Source organism: Ylistrum balloti, unplaced genomic scaffold (assembly GCF_031769215.1).
Source record: "Ylistrum balloti isolate Yb309-2 unplaced genomic scaffold, AGI_CSIRO_Ybal_v1 Utg372444, whole genome shotgun sequence".
NCBI classification, from domain to species: domain Eukaryota; kingdom Metazoa; phylum Mollusca; class Bivalvia; order Pectinida; family Pectinidae; genus Ylistrum; species Ylistrum balloti.
The window spans coordinates 20,468-42,207 of NW_026783100.1; the positions used below are offsets into that span (position 1 = coordinate 20,468).

The following is a 21,740-nucleotide window of genomic DNA, read 5'->3' on the forward strand; positions in this document are numbered from 1 at the left end:
ATTGATGAGATAATGAGACACTCCTATTGACTGCTATAGTTTGATTGTCAGGGTGATGATCAGATTGTCAGAGTGACGATCAGATTGTCAGGGTGATGATCAGATTGTCAGAGTGACGATCAGATTGTCAGGGTGAGGATCAGATTGTCAGGGTGAGGATCACAAGTTCACGTTGATGACTGTAGTCTGACGTGTTAGGTGATGATCAGATTGTCAGGGTGACGATCAGATTGTCAGAGTGATGACCAGATTGTCAGGGTGATGATCACTAGTTCACGTTGATGACTGTAGTCTGACGTGTTAGGTGATGATCAGAGTTTGAACTATTAATGTACACTACCTTTAAAGCAAGGCATGGAAACAATAATTGATTTTAAACAATACACAGTTAACAGATACAGAATATATAGATATCATTTACAGTATCAGAATATTTTTGTAGGGACACAAACAGACGATTCTTCCTGGAGGCTTCATATGGTCAGGACTGTACAGCTAACAGTGGTTGGTTTGGAGTTGTTGAAGGAGCAGGGTCCTGTGGATGGGAATCACTGGCAACAACTCCATTTGCCATGTTTAGTGATGCAGGAAGTGTTGAAGAGAATGACAGTATGTTATTTTTTATTTCAGTTTTAAGTTATAAGATGGAAGGGGAGGAGGTTAGAGTTGGCATATAGTATTAGCCAGGTCATGGAATAATATCCAAAACATGTCTTGTCTACTAGCAGTGTTTTACCTCACCTGGCCCAAGAGTGAGATTTAGGGATAGAGTGCCAACCTGGGGCAGGTGGTGCGGGACCCAGTTGGGGGAAAATCTATCAATTTTTTATAAATCTATCAAACAAGTTCTTCAGGAATTGCAGGATATTGTCCAATTTTGGTCTGAAATATTCTTTACAAAATCAGTTTAGTAGATACGTAGAGTCACGGCCCTCTTGGGCAGAAGGGGTAAGGCCCAGTAGGTAAAATCTATCAATTTCTATAATCATCTTCTTCAGGAGCTTCTTACTTATGATTGTACACTTGTTCTTATGCACTACAAACAGCAATGAGTAGGAACAGTTGGCAGTAACGTTTTCTGAAGGCATTTCAATGATTTATCACCTAAGTGGACCAGAATTTCAGTTAAACTTCTATCACACCCCAGGAATCCAGATTTTGTATTGGGTACCGCACATAGATTATAATTTCCTCTGAGGTAAAAACAATTTATTTTGTGAGTTCAGGGGTCAAGGAGATATTTTCCTGAAATAGTGCTTGCTATCTACATACTGTACACTTTCTGTAGCATCAATCTATTCTCCGAATTCTGCACATACTCCAGTGATATTGTGTATTTGTTCTATAGAAGTCTCCAGTGATATTGTGTATTTGTTCTATAGAAGACTCCAGTGATATTGTGTATTTGTTCTATAGAAGACTCCAGTGATATTGTGTATTTGTTCTATAGAAGACTCCAGTGGTATTGTGTATTTGTTCTATAGAAGACTACATTGATGATGGTCAGTGTTGATCAGTTTTGACCCAAGACTTCATATTTCTTTGAACATAATACAATGTATAATCTCCATTCAAATCACTTTGTTATTTCACAGTAATGGCGATTGCAGACAATTTTGTTATTTCTGTTGGTAAGTACATTTACTCTAAATATCAAACTTACGATAATTTGATCTCAGCACAGTTACACACTGATTCACTGAAATGATCTCCCCGTATAGATTACTATAGGCTTAATTTCTCATCTTGTTGTTCAGTCGAGTGCTTTCACTCCTATTTATTTTTATGTCGAGATACGTGTAGACAACATGTCGATATCAACAAGACGGTCATCACAGCTTGATTACCATTCTGTCTCCAAAAACTTTTAGGAGACATGCTGGAAACACAGAATATCAAATCTAGACCATTCTGTCTCCAAAAACATTTAGGAGACATGCTGGAAACACAGAATATCAAATCTATACCATTCTGTCCCCAAAAACTTTTAGGAGACATGCTGGAAACACAGAATATCAAATCTATACCATTCTGTCTCCAAAAACGTTTAGGAGACATGCTGGAAACACAAAATATGAAATCTATATGGACAGCACTCTTTAGCCTCCACATTTATATAGTATAACTGGCTTCAAAATTGACCTGACACATGTCCACAATTTCAGTTAAGGATAATAATAATAATGATATACAACGTTTATATAGCGCCCGAAATAACTTCACAAATTACTCTAAGGCACTTTACAGTGCAAGTAAAATTTCAGTTATGGTATCAATAATACATTATACATCTACATATATGTATGATATGCTGATCATGATGTCCGATGATCATCAGAAAAACACCACATGTATGTACATGAAGCTAAACAGGATGGATTCAGGTTTTGTAAACTTTTGTGTTTTAGCGATGGACAACATCTGTAGCACTGTAAACTGTTTGTATGGTGCCACGTGTGATGACCAGGGAGGGAGATATGCATGTATCTGTGATGGCTATTACTATGGCTGGCTCTGCCAACATTGTAAGTATATAGAATTTCAGCTTTAATGGTCATGACTCTTTGTAATGCCAACTTGTGTTACCTTTGTCTCCTATTAGGATAGAACATTCTCTACTCTGGTGATAATTATACTTCTTGTATAAATCTGCCAATTTTCTTCATTTACATTATCCAAGTAAATGAATAGTTCCAGAAAATTCTTATCGAACACTTGTTTTGGAAGACAAATTTCTCTGGTAACGTAACGTATACTCCCCAGTGGTTTCATTACTATAGGTACCCCAACTGGAGAAGGGCGTGTCTGACTAAAGTTTTAGCTGTGTCTCTGTTTGTCTGTCATTCTGTGTCTCTTGGCTGGTTCTGTCTTCTACAATATTAGTCACTGGAACTTCATACCTGGGTTATGGGTTCACCTTGGTGAGGCAGTGTGTCTATATTTTGACCTTTGAACTATTTCAAAGAAAAGATTGTTCAGGCTTCATATCCTGCACTTAAGTTATTTGATCTTCTGACCTTTGAACTTTATCAAAGAAAAGATTGTTCAAGCTTCATGTCCTACACTAATAGTAACTGAAACTTCATACTAGGTGTATGGGTTTACCTTGGTGTGACCTTCATTCTGACCTTTGACCTACTCCAAAGAAGCATATGATTTCACGTTCAGTGGAGAACTGTTATTTGCTAGATTGTCTTTTGTGAAATTATACGTTTGTTTTTACTTATGCTATTTCTGATAACAGAACAAACCACTTAAATGAATGACACTTTTTACACTAAATTTTGGGTTAGGTGTGCTATGTTTTCAGTGGGCGAAGTTGAACTCCACACTTCAACAGCGTGTTCCTCTTCTCACTACTGAACCTTATGTTCATGTTGCCTACAGGACACAGAGGTGGATGGTGACTTCACCCCTACACTTCAATTTAACTTTTTATTAGCATAGGTCAGTGTATGATTTATCACAATCTATGACACTACACATTTGCTTTACTTTGTTTCAGCATGGAGGGATTAGTCCCCTCTTCCTGATGAGGGATATCAGAACAAACATTTTCTGTCATTATAAAGATAGTTCTTCACCCATGTAGCCACTCATTCGAAGCGCACACCAGATATTGAATTAAAGTGCATCACAGTCAGTTTAAGACACATCAGTGATAGCTCTTGATTTCTTGATTTTGTTGGGTGATTTCATGTTAATGCCTGTTATTATTTCTCCAGTGGATGGTAACTGGACAGCTTGGTCAGACTGGGACACGTGCAGCACGACTTGCTATGCAGAGGGAGGCCAGAACCGTTATCGGAACTGTACCAATCCTGCACCTGTTGGGGATGGTCTCTACTGCCCTGGAGTTGATATAGAATTCCAGTACTGCATACCCGACCTACCGATCTGTGCATGTAATGACCAGTTTTCATGTCTTTTTATTCCAACCTGAATTTGGAATTATAGTATAATATCCATGTAGTTTTGTAATCAATCTGTTATATATACTTAATGGAAAGTGAAAGTGAAACTACAGCAAAATTCTTTTTCTTATCTTTTCAAGCATATGACACAGGAAACATACAGGAGAATGGATGGTACCACATGGTGTGCCCTTCCAGTTATTATATATATGTGTGGGACAATTTCTACGGCTTTGATGAGGGTGGGTCTGATGAGTGTAAGGATACTGATGCTCTGGATATCCTGTTTGATCAATGTCACAACGTCACAAACGGAAGCTGTAGGTTCTACTATGATGACGTAACATACAGTGATCCCTGCAACAAAACCTGGACCCAGATCACCAACTATGGACATGGCACATTGTACTGTGCACGTAAGTTATATTCCTAGCTAGACATCAGATATCTATACACCTCACTGTCCATCATCTACCTTTAGATAATCCTGGGTTTTTTTTTGTTATAAACAGAATGAACTAGAGGCATTTTGTAATTTCCTCTTTAGATCTTAATTTTGCCTTTTCTTTGTGAGCCAATATGTCACAATTTCAAAGAGCTATTTGCAAAATGTATTAATATGCATGCTGTATTTGGGTTTTGAAATTCTAATTGATAAAAACTATTTATGATAAAAGAAGAAAAAACAGCAAGCACTGAACGGAAGGGTTACACACACTCTCCCAGTGATACATGATATTCAATATACCAGACTATCATAACATAGTTTCACATTCAATGGTGTTTGAATTGAATAGGAGACGGTGTGTGGAATGCATGGCAACCGTGGTCGTTCTGTTCCGTCACATGTGGAGGCGGAACACGATACAGAGAACGTGTATGTGACAACCCAACACAGGTCTGGCCTGGCAATTACTGTCCGGATGTGTACAACGACAGTAAATCCTGTAAACCGCAGTCTTGTCCTGGTAAGTCAGCTACTACAGACTCTGCCAACAAACTTTTGTTTTATCTGTGTAAATGAGACTCAATTTCATTAATTTAATTACTTACAGTCAGCTGAGAAAAATTTGCAAGAGGAGAAAGCAAATGTACAATAAGCATCTTGTGTATGTAGTTATTCATTCATTCAATTTAAGGAGGATCCCAAATGGTTAACCTCTTAAAAGTATCTTAAAAGTTAAGTTAAAAAAAAACAGAAAACCATAATTAGGGCTCTGCATTCAGATGTGGATGCCCTATAGTAATCAGCCTGTCTGTCTGTCAGTTCGTCCATTTTGGCACAATATCTTGTGTAGTAGTTGTTAGGTTCTCACCGAATTTGTGATCTGGCTTTATATTTACGAGACCTCACATGATAACCGGAGAAATTTGTCTATATTCACGAGAGTTATGGGACTTTGCATGAAGAAAGATTAACATTTTAGTATTTTCAATGTGATGACCTGACTAATTTTAGTCCCAATGTTTTACTAATCATATCTATAAGAGTTAAGGGACTTTGAACTTAAAAAATTGGCAATTTTATTCCATTCTTTCATGGCTATATTTGGATTTTCACCAATTTTGTGTGTTAGCTCTTTTACATGAGACCTTGTGTGGATAACCAGAAAACCAATATTTGACCACTGAAAATTTCAATTTTATGTCATTCTGCTCAATAACTTCTACGCAAGGAAAGTTGTATTCTTACAACTTTCTGGTTGGACTGGGAACACCACATAAAAAATAGGTATATTGACAAATTATGCTCAAATTTCAACAGAAAACTGGATTTTTTTAGTATTATATCAAAAACGTTATTCAAGCTTAGGTGAAACCTTCTGTTCGATAACATGGCCTTATCAAGATATTGGTCTTAACAGTAACCTAGACGTGGCCTTATCATGATATTGGTCTGGTCTTAACAGTAACCTAGACGTGGCCTTATCATGATATTGGTCTGGTCTTAACAGTAACCTAGATGTGGCCTTATCATGATATTGGTCTTAACAGTAACCTAGATGTGGCCTTATCATGATATTGGTCTTAACAGTAACCTAGACGTGGCCTTATCATGATATTGGTCTGGTCTTAACAGTAACCTAGACGTGGCCTTATCATGATATTGGTCTGGTCTTAACAGTAACCTAGATGTGGCCTTATCATGATATTGGTCTTAACAGTAACCTAGACGTGGCCTTATCATAATATTGGTCTGGTCTTAACAGTAAACTAGACGTGTGCCTTATCATGATATTGGTCTGGTCTTAACAGTAACCTAGACGTGGCCTTATCATGATATTGGTCTTAACAGTAACCTAGACGTGGCCTTATCATGATATTGGTCTTAACAGTAACCTATATGTGGCCTTATCATGTAATGGTCTGGTCTTAACAGTAGCCTAGACGTGGCCTTATCATGATATTGGTCTGGTCTTAACAGTAACCTAGACGTGGCCTTATCATGATATTGGTCTGGTCTTAACATGTCCAATTGTATAAGTGGAACATATTGTGCTGCACAAGTTGTATGGTATACCGGTATTGTCTTTATTTTCTAGTATGTGGTGACCACTATGCTGGCTATGACGAACCAACAAACATTACTGTGTTTAATGACACTCGATCTGGTAAGTTTCACGTTTCAGGAAAGGATTGCCCAAATTATTGAATTACAGCAATCATAATCTCACTGACGATAGGACAGACATCAAATTCACAAATCATGTTTTTAACGTTAGTGATCATAATTAAAGTATATTCCTCCTGATGATAAATACATATGTAGCATTGGATAAAATCATCAAAACAATTTTATACAATGATATTGATATGGGGAGCACATAGTGACCACCTTATTTGTCTGTCAGTCTGTCTGTCCTCCTATTGTGTCTGGAACATAACTTTGCCCACAGTTCCGTGAGGATCATGAAACTTGGTGTATACATTGGTCATACTAAGGTGATGTGCAGTGTACCAAATTCAGGGCCCACAACTCCCCTTAATGACAGATTTATTGTAAATTTTGTGTCTGATAAAGTTGTTTTCACTGAGCTTTAATCAGTTTCACTCATACTCTTGTTTTGTTGATTTTTATTCCTTGATTTTGGAAATAAAAAATAGTTAACCATTACAATGTAATGAAAATTAATGTAATTACCTCCATCAATACAATGTTTGTAATCAGTGTCGATATAACGTTACCTCCATCAATACAATGTTTGTAATCAGTGTCGATATAACGTTACCTCCATCAATACAATGTTTGTAATCAGTGTCGATATAACGTTACCTCCATCAATACAGTGTTTGTAATCAGTGTCGATATAACGTTACCTCCATCAATACAGTGTTTGTAATCAGTGTCGATATAACGTTACCTCCATCAATACAGTGTTTGTAATCAGTGTTGATATAACGTTACCTCCATCAATACAGTGTTTGTAATCAATGTCGATATAACGTTACCTCCATCAATACAGTGTTTGTAATCAGTGTCGATATAACGTTACCTCCACCAATACAGTGTTTGTAATCAGTGTCGATATAACGTTACCTCCACCAATACAGTGTTTGTAATCAGTGTCGATATAACGTTACCTCCATCAATACAGTGTTTGTAATCAATGTCGATATAACGTTACCTCCATCAATACAGTGTTTGTAATCAGTGTCGATATAACGTTACCTCCATCAATACAATGTTGATATAACGTGATGTAATATTCTACTGCTTGCCATTGGCAGTCGTCTTCATTGTGGTTGTACAATGTATTATGAAATCAGCATTGGTACTGTAGCCGGAAGGCTTGCATAAACACTACAGCCTCCCATAAAACACACACTCCACAAAATCTGCACTCCTCTTTCACACCAACGGAAGCTAACCTTATCTGACCATTATTGTTGACAGAATATTTGTGTTAGACAATATAAAGCCTTCTTTTTCAGACATAAGAAATAATAAGAAGAAATTCACTATTTACAGGTGAAGGATTTTTGTTACTTGATGTTAACTGGGACATGCCTTGCTGTGAAGTACTTGAAGCTTTCGAGTTTGTTCCCAGGATTGCAGGAGAAATATTTTTCCATGTTTGGCGTAGATATAATTCCTTACAGTACCAACTACTTCATACAACCAACTATACAATTAATGGTTTGTAAAGTAATGTTTTCAACTACTCTCCTTGATGATGTGTATCATTTATTATGATGTGTTCAACAAAGTCATCAATTGAATTTAAAAATCAATGTTAGTGTAGATAATTCTATTTTTTCTTGCTTAAAAGTTTCTTTTACTGTTTTAACAACAATAATATTTAAATTTCAGAAACAGATATTGGCACTGCGATTAACCATTCTTTGATTTTGAAGAAACGGTTGTCTATCAGACAGGGAGATTATCTTGGCTGGTAAGTATAAGATATCACAATAGGCTGGTGTTCCTGTGACCACAGTCAGAGCATCAGCCTTTTAATTTGACTCGACAGAGTATGAGTTTTATATATAGATACACATATACTAGAATTGTGGTAAATTTTCAGTGTCCAGTAAGTTTATTGAAAGTAACTCCAAATCAAATTAGCTTTAAAACAATAGCACTTTCATCTTCATGTTCAGATGTTTAACATTGTTAGTTATGATGACATCAATAATTTTACGCTGAGTGATATTATAGTGATAAATGAAAACATTATTACTGTGCTGTATACTTAGTAAAACTGTAAATATATGTATGTAAATATGTATATGTATATATATATGTAAATATATATATATGTAAATATATGTATGTAAATATATATATGTAAGTAAATATATGTATGTAAATATATATATGTAAGTATATATATGTAAGTATATATATGTAAATGTATGTAAATATATATGTAAATATATATATGTAAATATGTGTATATATGTGTATGTAAATATGTATATGTAAATATATGTATGTAAATATGTGTATGTAAATATATGTATGTAAATATATGTATGTAAATATGTATATGTAAATATGTGTATGTAAATAATAGACCATTCTTTGAATAAAGGTACACACCTGGAGAAAATCCAATTAAATATGCTGAGTGTTGTTGTGAGGGCTGCCCTAACCAGACATGGGTAGCCCCTCTTCCTGCAAACATTGAGGTTGGGGATCGGTATCAGTGGACTACGCATGGTACCAGGCTATCTGATGTAGCTTACGCCATACGCTTTTTTACAGCACCAAGTAAGATCTTGTTACAATGATGTAATCTTTCTTTCTTTTCATCAGACGTTGCATATTTTGCTCTGTTACATCAGTGAGTCTCATTTTGCTATGAACCGATCGTAAATTTGCTTGTAAGTTAGAACAAGCATGATCCAGTAACATCAACCATTTTGATACAAATTTAGAAGCATTATAGAATAAAGTGGTTTAATCCATACTCTGTGTTTCAAACAGTTTCTGATGTGTTTTTATAATCAGACTTATTTTTAACTATTTAGACTGTGAACTCCAATGTTTTAAAGATGAGTCAAGTTTAAACCAGGTTTTCCTCTTCAGACACGGTGCCGTATGTGAACCAGACAGAATATGATGCTCTGGTACCAGACAACACACCATTAGGAGGCAGCTGTATAAACTACCACATCACCGACGACGACATAGGAGATTTTGATCTTCTACAACATGAGTTTAATGATGTTACCGGATTATTTGAATTGAATACAACCTTTCCAGGTAAAAACACACCTTTCTACTTAAGTTCACGTTGTGGATGGCTCTGTCTGAAAGAACTTTGTAATATGAATGAATTCAGTCAGGTAGACGACCATCATAAACATGGATATCACAGGTTGTAAGAATTTTTGTTATCAAGATACCAATTCACCACTTTCAAGGTCAATGATTTAAAAATTCAGGATAGAATTTTCAAAATTTGATATTTCTTTCTGGCAGAAACTTTGTCATATAATGAACAGAAAGAAAGTCATCTGTTTAAATCTATAAATCAATGTCATTTATATTGCAAACAAATGCAATCTATATATATTTTGACACCAAATGTTTTAGCTTGGTTTGGTTTGAACCATTGTTGGGTGAAGAAGAATCCATTTTGTATAATCACAAGATTTCTGTTCCCTGGAATCTGAGGGTTGGCGCCCAAAAGGAGAAATTTTGAAGGTTCTTTAAAATGCAACTCCTTTTGTAGGAATGAATGGATACTGGCAAAATTTGGTCAGAAGTATTTTTGTGTAAAGGGAAATCAGTTTTATCTAAACAGTGCATCCTGGCCCCCAGAGACAGGAGGGGCAGGGCCCAATTGGAAAATGGAGCAAATTCTTTAAAATCCTACTTAGCCAGTAAGAATTGGATTTTGCCAAAATTTGGTCAAAAGCATGCTTGAGAGAATGAGAACCAAGTTTGTATAAATATTGGCTCTTGGTCCCCTGAGGCAGGACCCAAAATGTTGCAAGTTTTTAAAATCCTGTTCCTCCATTAGGAATGATTGGATATAATTTGCCCAAATTTGATCTGAAGTATGTCTGAGCGAAGGGGACTCCGTTTTGTATAGTGAGTCTAGGCCAACAAGGGCAGAAGGGGAGGGGCTCAAAATGGTAAAAGGGCTTTATCTTTGAAACAGCCCATAACCATATATAGCATGGCTGGACATAATGATATAAACGTAATCATGATCTAAGTATTGCCCCAGGGTGCTGGCCCCACCCCTCGGGACTTGGTTTCCTTGCTCAATGCTTGAAGCAGTTGAGATCCCTGCCCCATAACCATATATAGCTATGTTGGATGAACACAACCATGATGAAAAAATTGGCCCAGGGGTCTGATTTGGATCCAATACAAAATTTATTTCGAAAATTATTTGTCATATTTGTTAAATAACTAAAGAACTTGTTTTATTATTATCATTTTTGTATGATATATTACAACGAAAGAAATCTCATTTGGACAAATTATTGTGTACCATCAAGGAATTTTTTTTAAAGTTTATGTACATTGTTACCAAATCTATCCCTGGTATCTGTGTTTTATTGATTAGGGGTATTCTCAGTTCTATTTGTTGTGTTGTTGCTTTCATCAAAAATGATGTACATGTATTTTGGTCATAATTGATTGCAATGCCAATTTAATTGATAATCAAATCACAGGTTTGCAACATTTGTGTTATCTATAATGGACAGTTTTCTTCAATATTTTATCATGTCTCCTTATTGTCCAATCAAATGTTATATAACCAAATCACCTTATTGTCCAATCAAATGTTATATAACCAAATCACTTTATTGTCCAATCAAATGTTATATAACCAAATCACCTTATTGTCCAATCAAATGTTATATGACCAAATCTCCTTATTGTCCAATCAAATGTCATATGACCAAATCTCCTTATTGTCCAATCAAATGTTATATGACCAAATCACCTTATTGTCCAATCAAATGTTATATAACCAAATCACCTTATTGTCCAATCAAATGTTATATAACCAAATCACCTTATTGTCCAATCAAATGTTATATAACCAAATCACCTTATTGTCCAATCAAATGTTATATAACCAAATGTGATCATTTTTTTGATGTTATGGTATTATAATATAAAAAAATGTCCAATGTAAATGCTTGTTTTATAGAGTATTAAATCACAAAAGGTGTGGTATGCTACATAATCAATTTGATTGGTTTGTTTATTTTGCAGGTAACATCCATATAATGACTAGAGGTGTTCTTCCAAGTACCTATTCTGTATTTGAACTTGTTCTCAAAAGCTGGGACGACTGCAGTAATACAGCTACTACCACCCTCACCATCATGACATACAATGCGGTGTGTACCCTACCTAATTAGCGATACAGTTGCTTTTATTGTACTTTTGCATAGCTTCTGTATATAGGTATCAAATTTTCTGTATGTTTAAATGAACAATGAAAAGTTGTCATTGTCTTCTGACAAAAAGATACAGGTTGCTTTGGTTTTGAAAGAATCATATACAAAAAATTATTTCTTTGAAACTTTTCAACTTCTTTTGGAAAATATATTTCATATTTGTTGTGAAAGATTGATATAAAGAAATTGGTGCTGTCTAGTTCAGGATAACATCATTATCATTGACTAAAGATGCTTCATAAAACCATCTGCAGCAAACATTGTACTAATTATAATATGTGGGTGTCGTCAAACCTTGAACAATATTTGTGTTTTGATCGGTTGTTCTCCTGTTTTAAACAGCCTCCAATCTTTATGAACTTGCCTGATAGTGTAGAGCTCATCGAGACAGTTGCAAATGAGATGATGGTGTTTGAAATTGATGTAGTTGACCAATCAGAGAACGACTCGGTGTGCTGCACACTGACCGAGGTTATTCCCGGAAGTCTTAACTTTCAACTTAAATTTGAAAACGAAGGTATTTTTAGTGATGTTGTTGTACAGTATAGATATTTGTGTCAGTTAAATGTTAGTCACAGTAACAAGTGTAGATACATTATTATACTGATAAAAACTGCAGCAACAATTTGATTTTTTTATTTGGATGTTAATTATATATAATGAACATACACTCTTTTCATTGTGGAAGAATGAATTAGTGTAGGTGCTGTTAAAGTTGCCAGTCATTATATATTGATACATAGCAATTTGAAAAGTAACTTGGGATAAATATATATTGAAAATCTTTCTCTAATTTCAACTCATTCAATTGAAATTTGATTTACGTAATGTACATTGACCTCCCTAATATTCACATGTTTTCTATTTTACATTTTATTTTTACAAATAAATAAATTAATCTTAATTTTTAAAAGTATATATATTTAAATAATTTTACAATTTAGTTTTGTAATCATAAAATTAGTGACGTCATGGTTGTAACAGTTTACAAACACCCTAAGATGGCATGTACAGTTGTAACTATATAGTGTTGAACTTACTTGTTTATAACAGTAATATGTCACTATCTATATTTTTGTTCAAACAGTTTACAAATTGTACACGACAACAAATCCAGTATTTAACTACAAAGACATCTCCGACTACTACAAGGTGCGTTTTTGCTGTTCCGATGACCATGGCCTGTCTACACAGTTTTTAGAGATATTCATTTTAGATGTTACGACAACAGAAACCTATGTTCCACCAAGTAAGTTTTAATTTATGTTCTAAATACTGACGAAAAAGTATTACTAACTAACAGAAGTTATATACATATGGTAAATTTTGTCGTGAAAATGTGTCTATAAAAATTTGGTTTAAGCGGAATGTAATTGATGTATGAAATGAAAAAAATACTTGAATAGAAAAACTGTCATTGTAAATATGAATTTTTTGATATGCATAAACCTTTATCATCTATATTTATGTTTTGAAATGTTGTTACATATACAAAGGATCAGTTTTGGAAATGATGGACTTATTTCATGTTTTTGACTGATTTCAAATTAAGCACATCCTGCATTAATTCTACACATGTACAATATTAAGTGATATGTTGTTGTGTTTCAGCATGGTTTCTGACAGCCATCGCCTGTAGTATGGTGCCTGTTTCTTTGACGTTCTTTTTCGCGTGTATGGTGCTGTGTAACATGGTGTTCTGTGATACAGAAATTGAATATTATTATGAATAACAAGTGAGGAACACGATTCTAGAAGTTGGGAGATTCATTTTACACTTATTTGTGATGTGTTGAAGAAAATCGCACCAGAAATTCACTGGATTTACCGTTCTACTGCTGATGATATTTTGTCTGAATGGCAGTGTGTATTAAGCCAAAATGGCATGAAATATGTTACAAATGTGAATGATTTAAAGTTTCCTCCATTTGGATTATACTACATTTCGACAAATGTGTCTTCTTCATTAAATTAAGTTACCATGGAAATATGTGGATGTCCTTGAAACATGTGGATGTCCTTGAAACACGTGGATGTCCTTGAAACATGTGGATGTCCTTGAAACACGTGGTAGTCCTGGAAACATGTAGATGTCCTTGAAACATGTGGATGTCCTTGAAACACGTGGTTGTCCTGGAAACACATGGTTGTCCTGGAAACGTGGATGTGTAAAGATTAAATTGTATCTTTTGTACATCTTTTAATTAACAACGTTACTTTGTTGTCTATCAGACATATCATCTGATATTTGTAATGGCGTTAAGTTTGTGTGAGACTTTTATATTGACAAATCTAACATTAAGATGTCATTGTTTTTATGTTATTAAGCCTGTCACTTGCTTGTATTAAGGACTACCAAGTTTGTGTGAATGAATGACCTTAATCAATTTTCAAGTTCTGAGGCGTGCAATGTGTTAAAAACTTCAAACAACTTCTTCTCATTCATCAAAAGGCATGGGATGCTGATAATAGGTTGGACACTTGGTGGGATGAATGTTCAAATGAATGACCTTAACCACTTTCAAGGTCATTGAGATCAAACATATCAAAATCTTTAAAAAACTTCTTTCCAATAACATTATGCCAAGGGTGCTGATGTTTGGCTCATAGTTTGTTTGAATTGGGGGGATGCCAACTTTGTTTAAATGAATGACCTTGACCAATTTTCAATGTCTCTGAGGTCAAATTTGTCAAGTTTGTTCAAATGAATGATATTGACACATTTTCAGTGATTGACTTGAGCCCATGTTCAAGGCCACATGAATGTTAATGTGTCAAAATCTTTTAACAACTTCTCAATAACAAAAAGACCCAGGGTGCTGATGTTGTGCAAAAAGAATGCACTGAGGAATGGCTGTCAAGTTTGTTTAAAAGATGAGAGGTCAAAAGTGTAAAAAATCTTCAAACAACTTCTCAATGACCAAAATGTTCAGAATATTGATATTGGTTCTGTCACATAATTGGATGAATTGTTACCAAGGTTAGTCAGAATGATTGACCTTGACATACTTTGCGGTCACAAGTCAAATGTGTTTAGAACTGACGATTCTTTAAAATCTTTCAACAAGCAATATGTCCAGGGTGGGTCAGGATATTTGTGTAATAGCAAAAGGATTTTTAGGTGTTAGAAATTGACTTTATGAACCAAACAAATCTTCTATGCAAACTGTAGAACAGTTGTGCTATTCAGGCCATTTGGGTCTTTTGTTTGCCATCACTATTTAAATTATCTGTTTATTTTCATGTTTTAATCATTTAATAACTACTCTTACTTCTACTGCTGCTGTTATTCATTGTGTATAGCTTAGCTGGCCAAAGCCCATTGGCCTCTTGTTTACATGTCTGTGTAATCTTTGAAAAGTCTTGTCTGCTAAAAGGGCAAAAAGTCATAACAGACATAAATCTTGCTAAATAGATAATTAAGTTTGAAAGCTGACATTAACAAACATGGGATATGATTTTTAGAATATTTGAAATTAAGTGATACCATGAACTTGTCTCACAATGATGGAAATACAGAGACTCAAAGTCTACAATATATAGAATCAGTCATCCAGGTATTAGTTGGTGTTAGAGTGAAGAAGAGATGTTATAAGCTCTCTGATTATGGAGGTTTACTTAGTACATTTAATACTGTGTGTATAAATGTAATATAGCTCAAGCAGTAAACAATCAATACATCCAAACACTGCATTATAAACTGCACGTTGTTTATATAAGAAAGCTTGAACTCAGTGTTGATATGACGGAAAAAAAAAAAAATCCCTATATTGTGTTAAAGGGAGTAAATGATTAGATATCCATACCATAGCTGACAAAAACAATATAACATTGAAATATCTGTTAAAAATTGTGTACTTTCTTTTAATTATAATATTTTAAAGTTTGCAGAACCATTTTATTATCAACTCAAAAAATTAAAATAAGATAGGAGCAACCTAACACTAATTTGTATCATTCTCGTTTGGAGAATGTAAACAATGTCTTTGTGCATGCAGTTCTAGATTCTGATAAATACAAATTCATTTGTTTCATTCTGTCACGTGTATAGCATGAAACAAGAGGCCATTTTACAAAGTAAGATTTGAAATTTGGCTGGCTAATCAAGTTTAGGCTATTTACATAATACATAGCAAGAAATTGTGATAAAACGGTGGGTTAAAATGAGGCTCCGATAGATCACATGATGAACTTGGGTATCTCCGATCAAAACAGTGATGGGAGGTAGACACAACAGCAAATGTCGAATGTCATTAGTTTGAAGCTAATAATCTTTATCCTTTTCGCTCAGAGAGTGTTATAATTTTGAAGAGTTTAATCTTAAGTATAACTGTGCTTGCCTGAAACAATGCATAAGAAAAATATCAAAATCTGACCATTTAGTCCTTTTAAACACCTTAATAAAATCACGTTATTAATTGAATTCTTTGATATGAATGGCAAACGAGCTGCTAATAGTCTGGGTCGAACATATTTAAACTGTGTTAAAATGATGATCCCTAATAATTGTTTTCTGATTCAGATCATATGAAATATTTGATAGTGATAAGGATAAACATGAAAGATTGATCAGAAAAAAATATATGTATATTTCATTTATTGTTCCAATAAGATATTTATGACAGGCTGCCGTATTGTGCGATGCAAAGTAAACTTATCAACTTATTAGCTCTGTCTGAGCTGAGTATGGCAAATTAGCAAAGATGTACTGAAGACAGTAGGAACAAAATTTATTTTCAAGTATTCAAGACAAAAATAAAGAGATAGAAATATGAATAAAACATGGTCACATAAGGAAAAATGGAGAATAAAGACTCGGTTTTATTGATGTCTGATAACCTTTTTTTATTTTTCCCATGACTGACTCTTGTATCAGTTAATTAAAGCAGGGATGTATAACTGTAGTATTGTACATCCTTGGTGTAAGTTGATATGAGGGTGATCACTTTTGAGATTTTAGCTGATTGTGAACATTTTTATACAAAGATAGTGTTCTTGGTTGTTTGTTTTCATTGTTATCATATTTACTATTTGAACATTAAAATATTCATAGGTGCAATCAGCGTTGTAAATCCCTTAATTATTTATGTTACAGAGTAAAGGGAGTATACTGGAAATTTATGAAATATGAATTTTCATTAAATCTGAATACGATATTAAATTGAATGACTTGTTTGTAATATGGACATTTACTTAGAAAAATTAAATCACGCAATTTGCTGCTGGTGAAATGAACACTTACACTGAACTTATGTGGACAAACAGTTTGGAGACAAAAAGTATGTGATAAGTATGATATGGTGTGATTAGGTCCAGCACTGCCATCACACCCAGAGAAGTAATTGATGTGATTAGGTCCAGCACTGCCATCACACCCAGAGAAGTAATTGATGTGATTAGGTCCAGCACTGCCATCACACCCAGAGAAGTAATTGATGTGATTAGGTCCAGCACTGCCATCACACCCAGAGAAGTAATTGATGTGATAGGTCCAGCACTGCCATCACACCCAGAGAAGTAATTGATGTGATTAGGTCCAGCACTGCCATCACACCCAGAGAAGTAATTGATGTGATTAGGTCCAGCACTGCCATCACACCCAGAGAAGTAATTGATGTGATTAGGTCCAGCACTGCCATCACACCCAGAGAAGTAATTGATGTGACTGCCATAGGTCCAGCACTGCCATCACACCCAGAGAAGTAATTGCACTGCCATGTAATTGATGTAGGTCCAGCACTGCCATCACACCCAGAGAAGTAATTGATGTGATAGGTCCAGCACTGCCATCACACCCAGAGAAGTAATTGATGTGATTAGGTCCAGCACTGCCATCACAACCAGAGAAGTAATTGATGTGATTAGGTCCAGCACTGCCACCACATCCAGAGAAGTAATTGATGTGATTAGGTCCAGCACTGCCATCACACCCAGAGAAGTAATTGATGTGATTAGGTCCAGCACTGCCATCACACCCAGAGAAGTAATTGATAAATATACAAAAGACACACAAGTAAATAGCACCTTTAATACAAATTTATTTTGATATACTACAGCCTTCATACAGATGTTTCATCATTCTAAGACTCGTCAGTAATGGCAAGGGCTGAAACTTCAGAACTAAGAAGTGAGGGAGAAAAAATCCAAAGTGATCAAATTAAAAGTTAAAATCTTGACTGGGAGGCTCACTAGCCATTCAGTAAATTTTTGTACATCCCATATATCTGATAATTTTAGAACATCCGGTACATTTGTATATATGTAAGCATGCTAATTAAACTGTAAACAGGAACTTGTATCAATAATTATCTCAATAAACCTTGGGATATTAAATCATTCTTTGATTAAGAATTATTTTCCATATTTTAGTCTGAACTGGCTACTCCCCAATCCTACTGACATTCCTGCATATCTTTAACCAAAGACTAGACTACCGGTATGTAAGTCTGTGCTTTAACACGTGATACAAAACAGTCACAGACCTGTTGGTATATTGATATCAAATGATACGTTAACAAAGTGTGCAATATCAAAACTACAGCGAATGGTACCAACAGTCCTTACTGTAATCACTATATATATATATATCAACTATTGTCACGATATTTTGACCCTGTTTTTACATAGCTATTGGTAATATCTGTTTAGTCTTTTTACGGATTTTGTACCCTATCCAAAATTGGGATCACATTTTCTGCATTCGCCTGATTTGTTAGTTTTATATACACACACTGGAATTAACTACCTGATTGGTTTTAACACATTATGGGTAACTCCAATACATCATATTTATACAAACTTCAATTTGATATTTACTAATCTTCCAAATATTTTATGTAAACAGTACATAAAAATAATAATTTAGTTGGATCATTTCTTACTCTGTAAACACTGCATACAATTTTGGAGATTTTACGGCATGTATACAGTATAACAGGTCTGCTTTAATTCATTTATTTTAAATACATACAAAGTGATATCTCTTACCTAACAACGTACATGTACAGAATATATAAATATATGTTTTATAACGAAGAACACATAACCACCATTCTACTTTTTTATTTTAATTCAGGGTTTGTTTGTAAGTATCAGGTGTTCACTTCTATTTAAAAGCATGTACAGTTATGTTATAGAGAAGACATGTTAGCCATGATACCTGTGTTGTTAATCAAAGACAACAATACTTATAAAGTCACACCCGTCACAGTGTCATGCTGGAGCACTATCTAGGCTACCCCCTTACTAAATCAGTCATTGTGCGAAAATCACGGTATGGTCATTTAAACAATATGACTCCCAGTGATTGAATGAGCAGATCATGTGATAGACACTTCATGTTGGTTAATGTGTACTAATGTAACTTGTAACTTCTTAAAGGCTTCGTAAGAAATATACACATCCCAAGACACTTTCAGCGTGAAAGGAATGTAGAGCCTGCGACACAAGACAGTAAAATGGCCACCAGAGACACCTTAGTGTTTCTCTGTGTCTGGCTTACACTCATGCTCAACAGTGTGCACGGTAAGGATACTTTGTAATAGTTGTTCAACGGTAACATTTTCTCTGAGAAGGGGTCGGCCATTTTGAATTTCAGTTGACAGATATATATTGCGTTGTTGAATTATTCTCCCCATAAAAAATCCATGTTTGGTTTTTTTTTATCGAAAACATTTATTTTCTTTATGCATAATTATGCTAAACAGTTTTATTTGATTCACTGATACATTTTATGTGAACGGTTAGATGACAAAAATAAATTACCAGATGTTTGGAAACTGTCTGCCATTAGTCCCAACATATAGGTCTTTTTTATAGATAATTATGGATAAATGTTTATAGTGCTATGATTCCTATTAAAAATTTAATAACTCACATTTACAATTATAAAATCAATTTTAGAAAAATGGCGAAATACAACGTTTATCAGGAACAATTTTCATAAATTTGAACTATGTCACGATAACTTTCTAATGTTCTTTAATTTACATAAGATTTGTTTATCACATTTTTTGATACCGCCAGTACATTTGTATTTAATCTATGCAGTACACACTTTGATGAATTTTTGATCTCCTGATATCAATATATGTTGGATTTATATGGAAATTGATCAAGGCAGGCATTGATTATAACGATTATAAATCAACTATCACTTTATACTGCCTTTAAGACTGAAATGACGAGAGGACAACACAAATTTGTTTAACAATGGAAGACGGACCAGTAAAAGAATCGCGCCATGTTTGTTAAAAAAAAAAAAAAAAAGAGGGGGGGGGGGGACATTTTCGTTTTTAAATCTAAAGTGAGCATGTCGTTTAGGAAATATTAAAGTTGCGTATACAATTTTCCTTGGATGCTTTTGTCGTGGTTACAACTGTAGATTTCTTTTATAGTAAAGGCGTTGTAGGTTACCACAAAACTGACACCCAGTTCCTTAATATGAGAAGGTATTCGTCGCAATATATTTTGGTGGTTTGTATATAACCACGAAAATCGGGAAATATTCTATTAAAAGAACGTGTCGTGTTGTAAAGTATGTCTATCACATTTGTCTTAAGCACATACATGTACATTAACTTTTCGAGCTTAAAAATGATTTCGGATTTTCCTGTAATAATGACTGTTGAAGAAAGCTTGAATTCGCTTTAAACGAATGCATAAAATGGTAGATAATAAGGAAAAGAACTTGAATGTTCGACATTTGGCTCACACTTGTATCAAATATTCAAGTACATTTTTTTATTTTGTGAAAAATCAGACTTGCAACGAGAAAAGTGATGCTGTTTTATTCAGTTGAGAGTTAAGTTCGAGGGGCCTGTTAATTTTAGTACCTGTAATATGTGTCATGAGCAGAAACCTGATGTATTGATAACATATATGTAGATAATTCCATATTCCTTTATTCTAATTTGTACAAGTTTGGTCTGAACCCTTTCGGTTTATTTTCATACCCATTGATACAGAAGCCCCCACCCCTAGATGATTCTTATTCAGTACACGAGAAAGTTCTATTCCACAGTTCCAGGCGTTCTAATACTTAAAACAAGCAAACCGCACCGAATTCCACAGTTCCAGGCGTTCTATTACTTAAAACAAGCAAACCACACCGAATTCCTCAGAACCGGGATTTCTAATACTTAAAACAAGCAAACCGCACCGAATTCCACAGTTCCAGGCGTTCTAATACTTAAAACAAGCAAACCGCACCGAATTCCACAGTTCCAGGCGTTCTATTACTTAAAACAAGCAAACCACACCGAATTCCTCAGAACCGGGATTTCTAATACTTAAAACAAGCAAACCGCACCGAATTCCACAGTTCCAGGCGTTCTAATACTTAAAACAAGCAAACCGCACCGAATTCCACAGTTCCAGGCGTTCTATTACTTAAAACAAGCAAACCACACCGAATTCCTCAGAACCGGGATTTCTAATACTTAAAACAAGCAAACCGCACCGAATTCCACAGAACCGGGATTTCTAATACTTAAAACAAGCAAACCGCACCGAATTCCACAGAACCGGGCTTTCTAATACTTAAAACAAGCAAACCGCACCGAATTCCACAGTTCCAGGCGTTCTATTACTTAAAACAAGCAAACCACACCGAATTCCACAGAACCGGGATTTCTAATACTTAAAACAAGCAAACCACACCGAATTCCACAGAACCGGGATTTCTAATACTTAAAACAAGCAAACCGCACCGATATGTCTGATTTTTTATTCGAGCTTGTGCAGTACTTTTAACTTCTTTATCGTTCAAATTTCAAAATCATATTTCCAGCGTATACCGTATATGATTATGACGAGCGTGTGGCTGGTATTCCAACATCGTCAAGACAGCTGTGATATTTTTTTCTTCTTTTACATATGGCTGATATTATCCGAATTCAACACGGAATGAATGAGGTTCTTAATTGTCCTATGCGTCGGTAAGCAAGACAA

At 34.7% G+C, this 21,740-nt stretch overlaps 1 protein-coding gene across 1 annotated transcript in view; it reads left to right on the forward strand.

Moving 5' to 3' along the window:
• The window catches only part of LOC132564625 (uncharacterized), a gene marked incomplete at its 5' end in the record, with an annotated part of 33,669 nt that extends 20,147 nt beyond the window's left edge, over positions 1-13,522 (forward strand). The window contains 15 exon segments of the mRNA XM_060229271.1: positions 443-609; positions 1,596-1,631; positions 2,409-2,525; positions 3,726-3,905; positions 4,055-4,330; positions 4,712-4,882; positions 6,458-6,526; positions 7,885-8,052; positions 8,227-8,308; positions 8,951-9,129; positions 9,448-9,624; positions 11,602-11,729; positions 12,132-12,306; positions 12,877-13,038; positions 13,401-13,522. Coding sequence (XP_060085254.1) covers positions 443-609; positions 1,596-1,631; positions 2,409-2,525; positions 3,726-3,905; positions 4,055-4,330; positions 4,712-4,882; positions 6,458-6,526; positions 7,885-8,052; positions 8,227-8,308; positions 8,951-9,129; positions 9,448-9,624; positions 11,602-11,729; positions 12,132-12,306; positions 12,877-13,038; positions 13,401-13,522 — 2,209 coding nt within the window.
• Positions 13,523-21,740: the final 8,218 nt, after the last annotated feature.